Source organism: Gasterosteus aculeatus, chromosome Y (genome assembly GCF_964276395.1).
Source record: "Gasterosteus aculeatus chromosome Y, fGasAcu3.hap1.1, whole genome shotgun sequence".
Taxonomy (NCBI): Eukaryota; Metazoa; Chordata; class Actinopteri; order Perciformes; family Gasterosteidae; genus Gasterosteus; species Gasterosteus aculeatus.
In genome coordinates this window covers 17,136,137-17,150,641 of record NC_135709.1, presented here as the reverse complement: position 1 = coordinate 17,150,641, position 14,505 = coordinate 17,136,137, and the positions used below count along the sequence as shown (strand labels likewise).

At 43.7% G+C, this 14,505-nt stretch overlaps 1 protein-coding gene and 1 long non-coding RNA gene across 2 annotated transcripts; both read left to right on the top strand.

Moving 5' to 3' along the window:
• The first annotated feature begins 7,098 nt into the window (after nucleotides 1-7,098).
• LOC144391083 (uncharacterized) lies at nucleotides 7,099-13,757 on the top strand. The gene is made up of 2 exons (XR_013454955.1): nucleotides 7,099-7,466; nucleotides 12,640-13,757. It is a non-coding gene; the product is annotated as an uncharacterized LOC144391083 (long non-coding RNA).
• Nucleotides 7,583-9,741, top strand: LOC144382918 (uncharacterized). The gene is made up of 2 exons (XM_078097623.1): nucleotides 7,583-9,341; nucleotides 9,475-9,741. The coding sequence occupies exons 1-2, from the start codon at nucleotides 8,916-8,918 to the stop codon at nucleotides 9,547-9,549; spliced, it is 501 nt and encodes a 166-aa protein (XP_077953749.1). The 5' UTR covers nucleotides 7,583-8,915; the 3' UTR covers nucleotides 9,550-9,741.
• Nucleotides 13,758-14,505: the final 748 nt, after the last annotated feature.

Below are 14,505 nucleotides of genomic sequence, written 5' to 3'. Positions count from 1 at the left end.
GACCTGGTAACCAGAAATCCCACAGTGTGTGTGGTTTATTTAAAGGAGCACGCCCTGAGTATAATGATGTCATCACAAAACAGGTTAAAGCAGGTAACCTCAGAAACAATAGATAGAGATTTTTAGAGGAACTTAGAGGTTGAATTGCATTGACTGCATAAGTGAAGGATTTTATTGCACTGCAGACCTGCGTCTGATGCACTCACAGCGCATTCCTACCAATTCAAGCTTCAATCCTGCAAACACAAGTCAATGCATTTCCTTAGAGTGAAAGACAGTAGAGGGACAATATGTTTGAAGAGAACCCCCATAAAACCTGTGCCGACACTGAGGCTATTTGACATTGATTGAGAGCAGGTCAAAAACCGCTCTTTATATGTGCTAGGGATTTAAGCCAGAAGTGCACCCTGTTGTGTTCAGAAATGAAGAAACGCCGGACGGACAGTGGTCATCGCTGATCAAAAGGTTAAAATCAAATGTATTTAATAAAAGACATGGCGTTGTGGTAAAAAGAACATCTCAGCTGAGGAGCCGCTGGTCTCAGCAACCAACAGGCCCCAGGTCAGTCCTTTGACCATCCCTAGTGCCCGTCTGCTGCCTCCACCAGCGAACTCTAGAACAATGGTTCCCACAGGTATTTATAACAATGCTTAAAGGTGTGAAAGTCAGTGTCCACACCTCTGGGAGTCTTCTGGTGAGTTCAATGTAACTCAGATTTCGAATGATCCATAGTCATTATCAGTTGTTGTTCAAGTATTACATGCATGCATTCCAGTTGATTACATTACATCAAATACAATCATAACTGCATTGGTATTATTCTATTACAGCTGCAGATTTACAGTAGTTTTACAATATTGTCATTACTTTATGGATTACACAGTTTCAGAATCATGGCTGCATTCTGGTGTACACTATATGCATTTTTATTAATTTTATGAACCGGATCGTCAATTTGTTTCTAATATCCTACAATCCATCCCTTTACACTAATTTTGGTGTAAAAACCAATCAGAGGGATCGGTTCATCAAATTCCTCAGTTTTGTCAGATGTGTCGCCTCTATTTGTTTAGCACAACGTTCGATCCAATATGATACGCTTGATCCTAAACATTCTAATCATAAGATGTGCATCTGGACACACCTTGTTAACTTGTACCTGGCACAGAACAAAAACTCCCTCGAAAACCCTTTTTGGGAATAAAACGAGGAAGAAATCTGTCGGAGAGATTGAAAGATCTTCTCCCAGGATTTAACATTTCATCACGGATGTCATGTGTACAGTATAAATTGACATAGGACACATTAATTTAATAAACCTAATGGCATCATGGGGCTGGTCTTCTCTGATGATTCTAATGATAAGAGTCCTGATGCAGAGGATGCAACAGCATCCACCTAGGAATAGAATGCTGGCCATAATGGAGACTGTTATAACAGAAATAAACAATTGTTTGTATTTACTAAATCATGAGTCCTATAAACCTGAGAAGCGGTTGTCCATGTCACTGTTCTCTGCTGGTTCTTCAGTGAGAGCTTTCAGCAGTGGTTCACCTCCATTCGTGTGTGCGGGTGTTTTCTCGACCATTTCAGGATCTCTTGTGCTCAATGGTTGTTGTTGTTGTCCATGGGGCAGTGTTTGTAGAGGGGATCGGAAACTTGGAAGTGTCTGTACTGGAAATCGATGGCTCTGATGTGACCCAATGGGTCTGAGGTTATGTCTGTGCTGGGCTGTCGTTGTCCCCCATTAGTGTGAGGTGGTCTTGGAACTGTGCTGTCCCTCAAAAGGGTGACCGGAAGGTTGCTTGGACCCTTTCTGAATCGGTCCTAGTCTTGCTTCTGGTCTCCTAGAACGATGCTTGTCTTGCTTCTGGTCCGGCTCTGCGGTGCTGGTTCTGCTGTGGTCGGTCCTGATGCTTCCTCCTGGTCCTGCATGGTGGTCAAGCAGACTCTGGGCTGAGGAAGTCCTTCCTCTCAGCGAGATGACGGTTGTTTGGTCACTGCTCACGGTTCCTTTGGCGCCGCTCAGGTTGACATGCGGTAGAGAAGCACAATGGGGTGCCTACGTGTGTGTGTGTGTGTGTGTGTATGTGTGTTGGTTCTCTTTTGTTAAGTTTTTTCCCATCGTTCAATTTGGAAAAATATTTCTATATCTACATCCCTCCTGTTGAGGCATGTGTTATTTTAACACATGTCTCAAAATAAATGTGTCATAATCAGCATCAGGTCAGCTTCAGACTTCTTTGCATTGTCTCAAAGTTCAACGCTGGCTGGCGAGCTCTTCCATTGTCTTTGTGACTTTCCATCACAATTGGACTTTCATTTGCATCCTCAGTCGTCAGGGCAACTTACTTGCGTTCTCTACCTGTGAACTCAAAACTCAACTCATGGTTTGTTAGTGACCTAGAACATTCATTTATTCCTAATGAAAATGGTAGATTATCAATATATCATATATAGTTACATGTTTGTATGGTTTGTTGACAAAATCATTACAGGATGATGGTCTGTAACAAAGTTTCCCATTCTGTACTGCCCTATGATCTAAAATTTGCTTCCGTCATTAAGATGCTGTATGAGATGTACCGTGCACTGTACATCTCATATCCACACTCAACAACTTGCAGCCTATCACTAAGTTTAAGAGAAAATAACAAATTATTTACAACAAGGTCTACAGATTTGGCTCAAATCACATTATTTCCCACTCATTTAAACGTCTCCCTCTGTGCTAACTATTTACATATATTCACCCACTGGACTGTTGACCGTCCCTACGTCCCTATGGGTCGCACCTCTCTGGGAACGACTCCCTTTTGTCTTACCAGACCGGCTCCACAGACAGCGTCCTGTCCTTTGTCTCTTGCCCAAGACCCATGGGTGTGTGTGCTAATGTGCATCTTCAGGTGTGCTGCTGCTGTGTGTGTCTGTGTGTGATGTGTTGCAGACTCTGATTAGAGTATCTCTTAAACTCACTAATTGTAAAAATGGTTAAACAATAAATGGGAAAATTGTGTTAATGTAAGCAGAGAACAGGTTATATACACGTTAAAACATAAAGAATCACATAGAGCCTAGAAAAAGTCCATAGACCATTTGTAATGCAAGCAAAAATCACATGGTCCTAGGAATGGAGGAAGAAAAAATGTTAGAATCATTTGGAAATGGAGACAGGGGAGACACTGTTTAATGGGAATACAGAGTGGAGGTGGGAAATACAGAAACTGTTACATCTGGTGCAACTTTCTTCTTTTAACTGTCGCCGGCTGCCATTTTGGAAATCTCCAAAGCACATGTTCTCCACCCCCAGTAGTGGTGGATAACAAGTCATTGTTATCTCCTCTGTAGACCAAGCTGAGAATTTCTTTCTCAGCCATCTTTTAACTGTTTTCTCTATTTATCTCCGCCCGCCATCTTGTAATGTTCCAAAAACATGTGCTCCGTTTTCCCCAAGACCAGGCCCCAATCAAATCCTTAATCCGGCTTCATTCTTTTCGAAACATGCAACATACAATTATATACAAGTTCGCAACGTTTTCAACTGATCTATATTTATTGTAAAAATGTATCCAGTAATTTATTATTTTCGGGTCTTGGCAGACGGCCGTGGCACTATCCTCACCCTTTTCGAATTTAAATTGTAACTTCCAGCCTTCAGGGTCTTGGCGCGCTGGTCCGTGACTCTGTCCTCACCTGCAAGGCGAGTTATATGATGACCTATTTCTTATCTTATCTCTCATCTCTTATTATTTTAGGTCTATTTATCCCTGCACTTAATTATCCGCAAAATTTTAGTCAGTTCTTGGCAACTACGGCGCGTTGCTCTGTCCTCACAAGTTCCAAATTTTCTTTAATCTTGGTATCTAGCCTCATTGGCGTCATCTAGTTCATATTTTAATTTATTGTGCCGCCTAACAGAGTCTAAAAGAGCTTACGGAGACAACAGTCAGGAAATTATAGTATGTGTAATAATGTTTAGTGTTAGAATTATAGTTTGTGTGATGTTTGATATTAGTTATTACATTAACATGTTAGATGAAGTGAATACAATTTGAATCAAACACAATGTATAGTCATTTAAATCGTATAAACACTGTACACATTAACATTCTGTCACAATGTGATGTTAAAACCTGGGGACGGATGCCAATTGCCGTCCTTTATGGATTTCTCCCAATTTTATCCCCAAAGAGGGTTTTTTGGGAGTTTTTTCTCCTGTCAGGTAATAAATGAACAACTTAATGTAAGGCAGCCAACTGGGGCAAATGTCTTGAGAATTGAACCACATGAACTGTCTTAGATCTTATCATTATCATTAATGATGGGTTGTTGTAATTAAAGTGTCCTAGTTATAAGATGAAGACTTAAACAATGTATGCTTTGTTAAATTCACTCATTGAGGCGTAAAGCCAACTGTATCTACATTGAGTGTATTGGAATGTGAGGGACAGATAGTACAGTGAGGTTTCAGGTTACAGCTGCAGCTTCACACCTCGACGTGAAGGGGACAGTCCAGGAGGTGACCCTTTGAAGAAGAAGCCAATGGCATTCAAATGCACCAAGGAAGACACACCTCAAGAGTTTTCAAAGGACCAAAGCGGGGAAAAGACTTAGAATTTTCCTGCAGCCGCTTTGATAAGTCACTTTAGACTTGCTCAGAGGATTCTCTATTTCGCGAAATATTTTACTGTTCGCTTAGTATTTCACTTTGTAATTGTGTCCCTTATAACGTTGTTTAGTTATTAAATACTGGTTGTATTTTTTAATTTAAGCAAACTGACTCAAAGGAGTGAGGCTTCCCTCGAGGGCTTTCCGAAACTCTAACATTTGGCGCCCAACGTGGGGCTCTCGATTGGGGGAAGACGTTGCTGAGAGGTTTGACTGCAAGTACCACGGGTACAAACAAGGTAAAACAGAACCTTTTTCATGAATTCTGTGATAGGTAGATTTAGGAAAATTTAGAGTGGTGCTGGCAGTCGGCCATGAGGCAAGGCCTTAGATGCTAAAGACTAAAGGCTAGTGCATTAATGACTTGGGTGAATATAATGAGCTGATATTGAATAACAGTAGGGGCATACTTTTGCAAAGTGAATGCGAATGGGAGCCGGCTTTTAGAAATTCCAAACACGTGCGTTTGGTGCGTTCAAGTACACACTTTGAGCGTTAGAAAATCCAGTCGGCGAACTGGTCTGCTGAGACATAAAGACCAGCAGGATAAATTCATACAAGTAGACCCGTATGGGATTGGTTAGGGGGTTCGCATGAGGTGTGACGATGCGCATGTTCTCCACTAGGTTTCCCACAATAATTACGGCGTCTTTAGAGAAGACTCTTCTCTTCATTTCCCCTCTCTGTGCAAGTCCTTCACAATTAGGTATTGCAGGATTTTAATAGATTGGGGGGGGGGGGGGGGGGGGGGGAGCTTGCTCTACAGGATTGGGATACGGGAAAATCCAGCATCGACTGGTTAATGGAAAATCCAGCATCGACTGGTAACGTGAAAATCCAGCATCGACTGGTAACGGGAAAATCCAGCATCGACTGGTAACGGGAAAATCCAGCATCGACTGGTAACGGGAAAATCCAGCATCGACTGGTTACGGGAAAATCCAGCATCGACTGGTTTGATTCTGCTTAACATTTTCCACTCTCTAGAAATCCTATAAAATTAGGTAGATAGGGTATTTAATAGAGGGTGGGTGGCAGATAAGCGCTTTTAGTGTAAATGATAGTGTATATATATTTGCATGCTGGTGTGAGTGTTTGAGCAACGTGGTGCATGTGCTTGATTGATGAATAGATGTTCCGGATTATGACTTACTGTGTGTATGTGATTGCTTAACATTGTATATAGATGTATAGAATCCGAACTGGAGACTGATCATCTCCGGCGTCGGGTTATAAAACCTTAGCATATTAAGGTGTTGGTGAACAGTCCAACCTGGACCACGTGAGGCTGCATTGCTAGCAGCTAACGGGGTCTCATTGGTAATTCCACTGGGGAAATAGCGGGGCTTGCGGGGTGCTGATAGCTTGACCACATCGTGGGTTAGCAGTTAGCTTGATCCCATTGTTCTTTGCTACCCCGGCACACGGCCTTTTACGATCCATGTGCTGAGGTGTGAGGCACTTCCTCTTTGGTAGTTCTGTGTTCAATCTTCAGCTATCGGCTGAACAGCGCCTCGTGTGGTTGGAGTAAGTGCACATCGTGAGGGGAAGCCCCTGAGTGTGCCCTCTGGTGGATGTAAAGGGAATTACAAGGGGGGAGTTCAATTTCTTCACTTGCTGTGTTCGGATGTTGACATTGATGCACACTTGCCTTTGCTTACTAGGATAGTGTAAAGATTGATAAGATAACTTGACGGATATCTGGATTGGTGTTGACGTTTATTTGAAACATTAAAGTGCTGTGATATTACATTGAATTTGGTTTGTACTATAGTTCTGCATTTGTTTTGGATTGAAATTGGAGATTGACTTAATGTTGATGTGGTGCTTTTGTGGAGCTGTTATGAATTGTTTGATTTCGATCTCTAATGTTTAACTGAAACCAGATTGACTGTCATTGCATTGTCTCTGGGTTGTGGGTGGATAATTGTTTGTATTGCAGTATAATCTCTGGCGGCATTTGTGGGGGAGTGCTTCTGCTCTACTTCCTGATTAATATTGCCGGCAGTTTGACTGTATCATCATAACTTTGTAATGGTAAAAATATGTTATAAGATTGTTTTCTGCTAAAGCCGTGTCTCAAGTGTCCTGTATTTGACCCTGATGTGCAAAGAGCAGTATGATACAAAATGTTGGTTTGCAGCTGTGCTCTGAGAAGGGAGGACGGTTGACTCGATCTCATAGAAGCTTCAAAACAAAGGACTCCTCTTCATGGCCTTGGTTGATATCTTATTCTGCACGAAAGTTCTGGATCCAAGTTTTACTTTCATGTCAAGTAACAATGATTTGCAGCGGCCATTGAGGAGGATCTTGTGTGTGTGCTACCCTCAGCTTCACCTGGGTTCTTATCTCAACCTGCTTTGCAGCTTCTCGTAGCTGGCACGGAGAATGTCCTTCATATGTGTATAAAAACTCAGTGTCTTTTGTGCTCGGAGACGCCATTTCCACAGAGCACCGTGATACGTGCCTGTGTATTTGACCTCCTGCTTGCAAGCAATAAATGGACTTTTTGCAACTTTGATCATTCATCAAGACTCTGTTTTATCAGACAAATCATTCTCTTCTACCGAGCTTTTATTGAAATATTCCACAACAATTTGGCGTCACGAACAGGATACGCTGACCGTCCGTCAGGCTCCAGGGGACCGTCCGGGGAAAAAGGCCTTTTCCAGGATCACCAGCTGATGATCCTGCCTCATACCTCCTTAGACAAGAGAGAAAGGACCGGCAGAAACCAGAGGAGTCCTGATTGACGTCACGTGTATCCAGCGAAAAAGAATTAATTTCTACTAACTCGGGTAAGAAGTTGAAATTCCAATTATAAAGTAACAGTAAGAGTTGAACATAACGGAAACGGATGACTGATCAAGTGGTTGTTATAGTCTGGGGAATACAATTATTATCATTATTTTTTTTTTAAACATTTTGGGTTTTTATTTGTTTTATTTTTTTATTATTTAGTACATGATTCCGGGATATTTCTAATGCATCATTTTATGCGAAGGTAGATAGGATCGTTCGACTTCACTCGGAACAAATTCTCCGAGATCGTAACATCGCTAGACTACAAGTAGAAGACAGGATTGCTTACGGTAAAGATTTCACTCGGAACAAATTCTCCGAGATCGTAACGCAGATCGCTTGACTACCCGGGTAAAATAAGACCGTTGTTATTGACCAAACGTGAATTCCACCTATGGAATAAGATTGTGGAAATAGCGTACGTGAATTTTATGCTGAAGCAGGTAAAACGATATCACTGTTATTGATAACCAAACGTGAGTTCTACTGAATTACCCTTAGAATAAGATCGTGGCAATATCAAAGCGTGAGTTTTACACTGAAAAACATTCAAAACAATATCACTGTTTTTGATAACCAAACGTGAGTTCTATTGAATTACCTTTAGAACAAGATCGTGGCAAAATTGAAGCGTGAGTTTTTGAGTGGGGTTTTTGCAAAGTTTTTCCTCGAGTAAAGAAACTAAGCCTTACGGTGACGACTGTATTGTAATAAGTAAACCGGTAGGGTCCACCAGTAAAAGATGGGTGGCCAGTCCGCAAAACACACGGAACGTCGGGTCCGATTGTGGCAATGATGCAGCAGAAATACGGGAAAACATGTACAGAGTGTCTCCCATACTGGACAAAAGAGTTTGGGTTTCCAGAAAACGGCTCGTTGAGTGCCGCTAAACTTAAAATGTTAAGAGGGGATTTGGAAGGTTGGAAGAAAGGTTAAAAAAAAAAAAAAATGGAAAGTGGTAAAAAGATCAAAGTTAAAGACTTGGAAATAATAGAGAAAAAACAGACATGTCTGGCACAATGGGAAATGGAATGGGAATGCAGGGAGAGAAAACGAATGATGAAGAAAATGACGTGTTTAAAAACTGAAAAACCTGACATTGAAACACAGAATAATCCATGTGTGTCTTCTCCACTGTATCCATCCCTGACAGGGGCAGGCGGTCCTCTCCTGAACACGTGTTATCAAATTCCTGCACCACCTCCAGTCCAACAATCACCACCACCGTACAACCCCGATCCTACGGTTGGCAGACCTGTAACACGCAGTCAAACCCGGCTGGGAGACCAGGGAGGTGCAGACGTCAAATCATGCTCAACCCTCAACCCATTCAGACCTGACCCCACAGCTCAGTCCACCCCGACTCTGCGTGGTCAATCCACAACCCATCCCCCTGGAGGGGCACAGCCAGCAGAATTGTGGATTTTCTTAGTCCTAACACCACCATGGACAGTAAACTGGATGGGTCTTATATTCAAGCCCCCATGTTTCAAGTTCCAGGGCCACAGGATGGACTACCTGCCTCCCATCTGCCCACCATAGAAAATGGCGTGGCTTTTGGAAAAGAGTTCCTGACGTTATGCAAAGACATAACAGCCATCTGTGCTGCTGTGGTTGCGGCCTTCCCAGTCAACATGGCACTCATCAACAGCACGAAACAAGGTAAAGCCGAAGATGTAACGTCTTACTATCAGCGTCTTGTGGCTGCCTTTCAGATTCACAGCGGCCTCGAGGAGCCCACAGACATAACCAACATGACTGTGTGGGAAACTCATCTCAAGAACGCCTTCATGAACGGGCTTCTGCCAGACGTCAAAACTGCCACTGAACGCTCTGTCGTGGGTCTGGAAGATGCAAGGCTCACAGAAGTGGTAAAACATGCACGACACAACTATAAAATGCATGTGGAAAATCAAATGTGTCGAGACAAACGCAGCAAGCAGACTGGGGAGAAAGTCACGCTTGCGATGCTCCAAGCTGTAAAACAGTTGACACTGGGTGCAGAAGGAGGACGAGACCCCCACCCATCCGGAAAATCTTATGGGAGGGACCAACAGAGAGGACGAGCGTATGGAATAAATCATGGGAGAAGAGGGCGTTTTCAAGGAGGGGCCCCACGAGAAGGGCAACCCGATGAATGCTTCCTCTGTGGCAAAACAGGACATTGGTACAAAGACTGCCCCTACCGTTCAAACCAGGTACGTCAGCCACATGGACGACAGCGCCACTCCGGGACTGACAGAGGGGGTCAACAATTCGGCACTTCAGACTGACGGTGTGTGTGGGATGGAGATTGCACGTGTGAAGGGATGACTACTGCTGCCTCTCCAAAACAGGGAAGTGAAACACACCACACACAAACACAATGCTGCAACGAAGACCTGCTTCCTCGCACGCACACCCACATACACATGCACACACAATGCTGCAATGAAGACCTGCTTCCTCGCACGCACACTACAGAACAACATGCTGTTTTGCTCAGCATCATTTCTCACTTAGAGCAACAGAATACATCCACACCACCACCACTCACGTATGCTATGTTTTCATCAGATGCATACAAGGATATGCCAACTACAAGAGTAATGGTGGAAGGGAAAGAATTGGCGTTTTTAGTAGACTCCGGAGCTACTCATTCAGTAATTCAAGAAAAACCTTTTCCAAATCAAAAAATGAGTGGGCGATATGTATATTCTCAAGGGGCTTCTGGTTTGACTGTGACAGAAAAATTTACTGCACCTATGGCGAGTGTACACTCTGACGAGACTGACCTAAACCCTGACATAAAAGTAAAACTTTTTTCTTTTTTACTCTCTTCACTCTGTCCCATAAATCAGATGGGCAGAGCCTTGATGTGTTCATGTGGTATTTGTTTGACGTCATCTCCAGACGGCCTTAAAGTGGTGCGGCGTAGAGCAGCACTCCAAATGGTGCAAAAGGCTCCCTCTAATCCTCTTTTTGTGTATCAGTGGTGGATCCCGATCGATGAAGCTCGGAGGCTGAGCCAGGCTGGTGAAGCACGGGTTTCTCCTCATGCAGACGTATGAACCCTGAACACCTGCATTGCACAACATGTGTCTCAGAGGGTCCAGACGGCTCTTTTGAAGAGACATTTTTTGAGGCCCTCAATGATGCAATTGCCTGTTCTACTTTGTACTGGTCAACTTGTAAATCTGCTGTCTCTGTTTCTCTGTCTCCCACACAGAAAGAACTGTTTCAAGTTCCCGGCTCCTATCCTCATGTCTCACTGTCTAAAGGACGCCTTGACCAATGCAGGGATTTGGGACCATTTGTGGCTCAGTGAGAATCTCTCACTGACTGGGAGGAGACAATCGATCCACTCGTTCTGCGCTCCGCCTCTACAGGGTTTCACAGAACTCACTGTGTACACTGTTGCGTATTTCCCCGCAAAACTCGACCCTGTCGCTGCAGGACTGCCACAATGTTTGCGCGCTGTGGCCGCGGCTGAAAAGGCGCTCACTGCCTCACGTGGCATAGTGGGTTACGCACCACTCACTCTGCTCGTTCCGCACGCGGTTTCTTTGATTCTCCTCGAACAGAAATCATCTCACCTCTCTGTGGCTTGCTATTTGCGTTACCATACATGTCTCCTGGACATGCCGAATGTCACTATAAACGTTGTACTAACCTTAACCCTGCATCATTACTTCCTATTCCTGGGGATGGGGAGGACCACAACTGTTTGGCTGAGCTCCAAGCTCAGTGCACTCCTCGCCCTGACCTAGTGGACACTCCACTAACTAACAGCGACATGGTAATGTATGTGGATGGATCCGCCTCCCGTGATCCTCAGTCTGGTGAAAATCGTGTTGGTTTTGCTGTTGTTTCTGACTCTGGTGTGCTGTGTTCAGGTCCTCTGCCATGTCACCTCTCAGCCCAGGCAGCCGAGCTCATCGCTCTGACCGAGGCCTGTAAACTGGCTACGGGTAAAACAGTCACAGTTCACACTGACTCTCGCTATGCGTTTGGTGTAGTACATGATTTTGGGGTGCTGTGGAAACACAGGAACTTCCTTAAATCGGACGGTAAGCCCATCCTACACCACACTCTCATTGCTGAGCTGTTGGAATCCATCTTGCTACCCACAGCTATTGCTGTCTGTAAATGTGCAGCACACACGTCCAATATGGATGATGTATATATGATGCTCGAGCAGACTCTGCTGCAAAAGCTGCTGCTCTGCTTCCGCTTCCCACTACCTGTGCTCTAGTGTGCTCTGAGGAGTCAGTTCCCTCCTCTCTCACAGCGATGCAGTCACTCTCTACCCCTGATGAAAGACGGCTTTGGTCCACATCTGGCTGTGTTTACACCAACGGTATCTGGACTGGACTTGACGGCAAGCCGTGTTTACCTAAACACTATTTTGCTCATTATGCTAAGTTGACTCATGGGTTAGACCATGTGTCAAAAGGGGGAATGTTATGTGCACTTAATGAGACGTGGTTTACAAAAGGGTTCACTGCATATGCACAAAAATTCTGTTCTGCATGTGTCACCTGTTCTACTCACAATGTAGGCAGGCCCGTGGGCGTGTCCAGCCAGGCTGCACACCCACCACCAACCCGCCCATTTGAGCACATTATGATGGATTTTGTGGAGTTGTCTCCATCACAAGGTAAGAAACACTGTCAAGTGATGGTGGACATGTTTTCCAAGTGGGTGAAGGTTTTTCCATCAAGCAAACAAACCGCTGCAACAGTAGCCAAGGCCCTAATTTCTGAAATCATCCCTCGATGGGGCATTCCTTCTAAAATATCAAGTGACAATGGTTCTCATTTTGTCAACCAGGCCATTACAGAATTAAGCGCATACCTGGGTATTGATTTAAAAACACACTGCGCATACCATCCAGCCAGTGGAGGGGCTGTGGAACGAGAAAATGGCACACTCAAAACCAAATTGGCAAAATGCTGTGCAGACACAGGTCTGCCCTGGACAAAAGCCCTGCCTCTAGTGTTGATGTGCATGCGCATGAGAAAACGAACACGAAGCAACCTGAGTCCCTTCGAGATATTGTTTGGTTTTCCTCCTCACGTAGGAACCGAGGCACCGACGGCATCACTCCCTTCAACCGCATTATGCGAACATGAAATGTTAACATATTGTGCACAACTCTCTTCTGCTCTGTCTAACATACGACAACAGGTTGCAGCCGCCCTCCCAAAACCAGCTGAAGGCCCACTCCACAAGCTGAAACCTGGTGACTTTGTGATGGTGAAAGACTTCAGAAGAAAAAACTGGAAAGCACGACGCTGGCAGGGACCATTCCAGATCCTCCTTGTCACCCAAACAGCTGTCAAAGTAGATGAGAGGGCAACTTGGGTCCACGCGTCCCATTGCAAGAAGGTTCCAGTACCAGCAGTGGGCTCAGGCGACCCTACCCCCACAACAAGTGTCAATCAACCGACACCACCGATCCAGTGACCACGGACGGGCAGTTGACCGACAGACACACAGTGCATTGTGATCTGTGTTGACTGTCTACAACGCGGATGCCTCACAAGAAAGAAGGTTGGCAGACTCCACATCCCAACGTGTACCTGCGGACCAACACAAGAAGAAGAACACGGCCAGGACCCCTCCACATAGACACAGAAGTCGTTTGTGTCACTACGGTTTTATTCATATTATTGCTTGCTTCAGTTTCATTATCTAAGTATCTTTTTGTGATTTTGTAATCAGCCATCTAAAGAGTGGTTTACACTTGCTTGCTAAACATATTTTTTTGCAATATTACGTGTGATTAAATAATAATCAAAAGAGTGGAATGTAATGGTAAAAATATGTTATAAGATTGTTTTCTGCTAAAGCCGTGTCTCAAGTGTCCTGTATTTGACCCTGATGTGCAAAGAGCAGTATGATACAAAATGTTGGTTTGCAGCTGTGCTCTGAGAAGGGAGGACGGTTGACTCGATCTCATAGAAGCTTCAAAACAAAGGACTCCTCTTCATGGCCTTGGTTGATATCTTATTCTGCACGAAAGTTCTGGATCCAAGTTTTACTTTCATGTCAAGTAACAATGATTTGCAGCGGCCATTTAGGAGGATCTTGTGTGTGTGTGTGCTACCCTCAGCTTCACCTGGGTTCTTATCTCAACCTGCTTTGCAGCTTCTCGTAGCTGGCACGGAGAATGTCCTTCATATGTGTATAAAAACTCAGTGTCTTTTGTGCTCGGAGACGCCATTTCCACAGAGCACTGTGATACGTGCCTGTGTATTTGACCTCCTGCTTGCAAGCAATAAATGGACTTTTTGCAACTTTGATCATTCATCAAGACTCTGTTTTATCAGACAAATCATTCTCTTCTACCGAGCTTTTATTGAAATATTCCACAACAACTTTGATTAATGTTGTAACTTTGATTAATAATTTGGAATAATTCATTTTTAGACATCAAGATTAATTTTATTAAAGTTTAATTTTTTGAATTTTTTGACTTTTTTAAGATTGAGTTTTGATTTGAAAAATAGTTCATTCTTTCTCTTTTTCCTCTCTTTAATTGTAACCATAGTCTCTGGCATTGATCATTGATTATACAAATTTTTACAGTTCCGTGATTGATTTGATTTTGTGGTTAGAGGTACTGTTAAGTTGATTTAACTTAGTGGTCTAACAAGATAGTTTTGGTAAATTACACTGTAGTTATTGGACTGATTTGATGTTGTAAATTGCCCTCCTTTCTTTTAGATTTGGTTGTTTGTTTTACTGTGTCGATTCCGGTTGACAGTTCGATTTCACATTTCCTCGGACAGCTGTTAGAAGTGACTTGGTTTGTTTTTTCTTGCTGTTAGTGACAGAGTAACACCTAGGACAGACGGGACAGCATAGTGGTTGTTTAGAGTATTCCAGGTTGCATGTTGGCTGCGCTTACAACTCAGAAATTGCTTGGTAGGGCCAGAGAGTTCATGGAAGAACAAACTGAGTCCAAGGAAAGAGAGAGGGAGTGGAGTAGGATGAAGAGATATTTGAAAAGATGGCAAAAGAGTGGATGGTTTCCAACGGTGTCGCCGC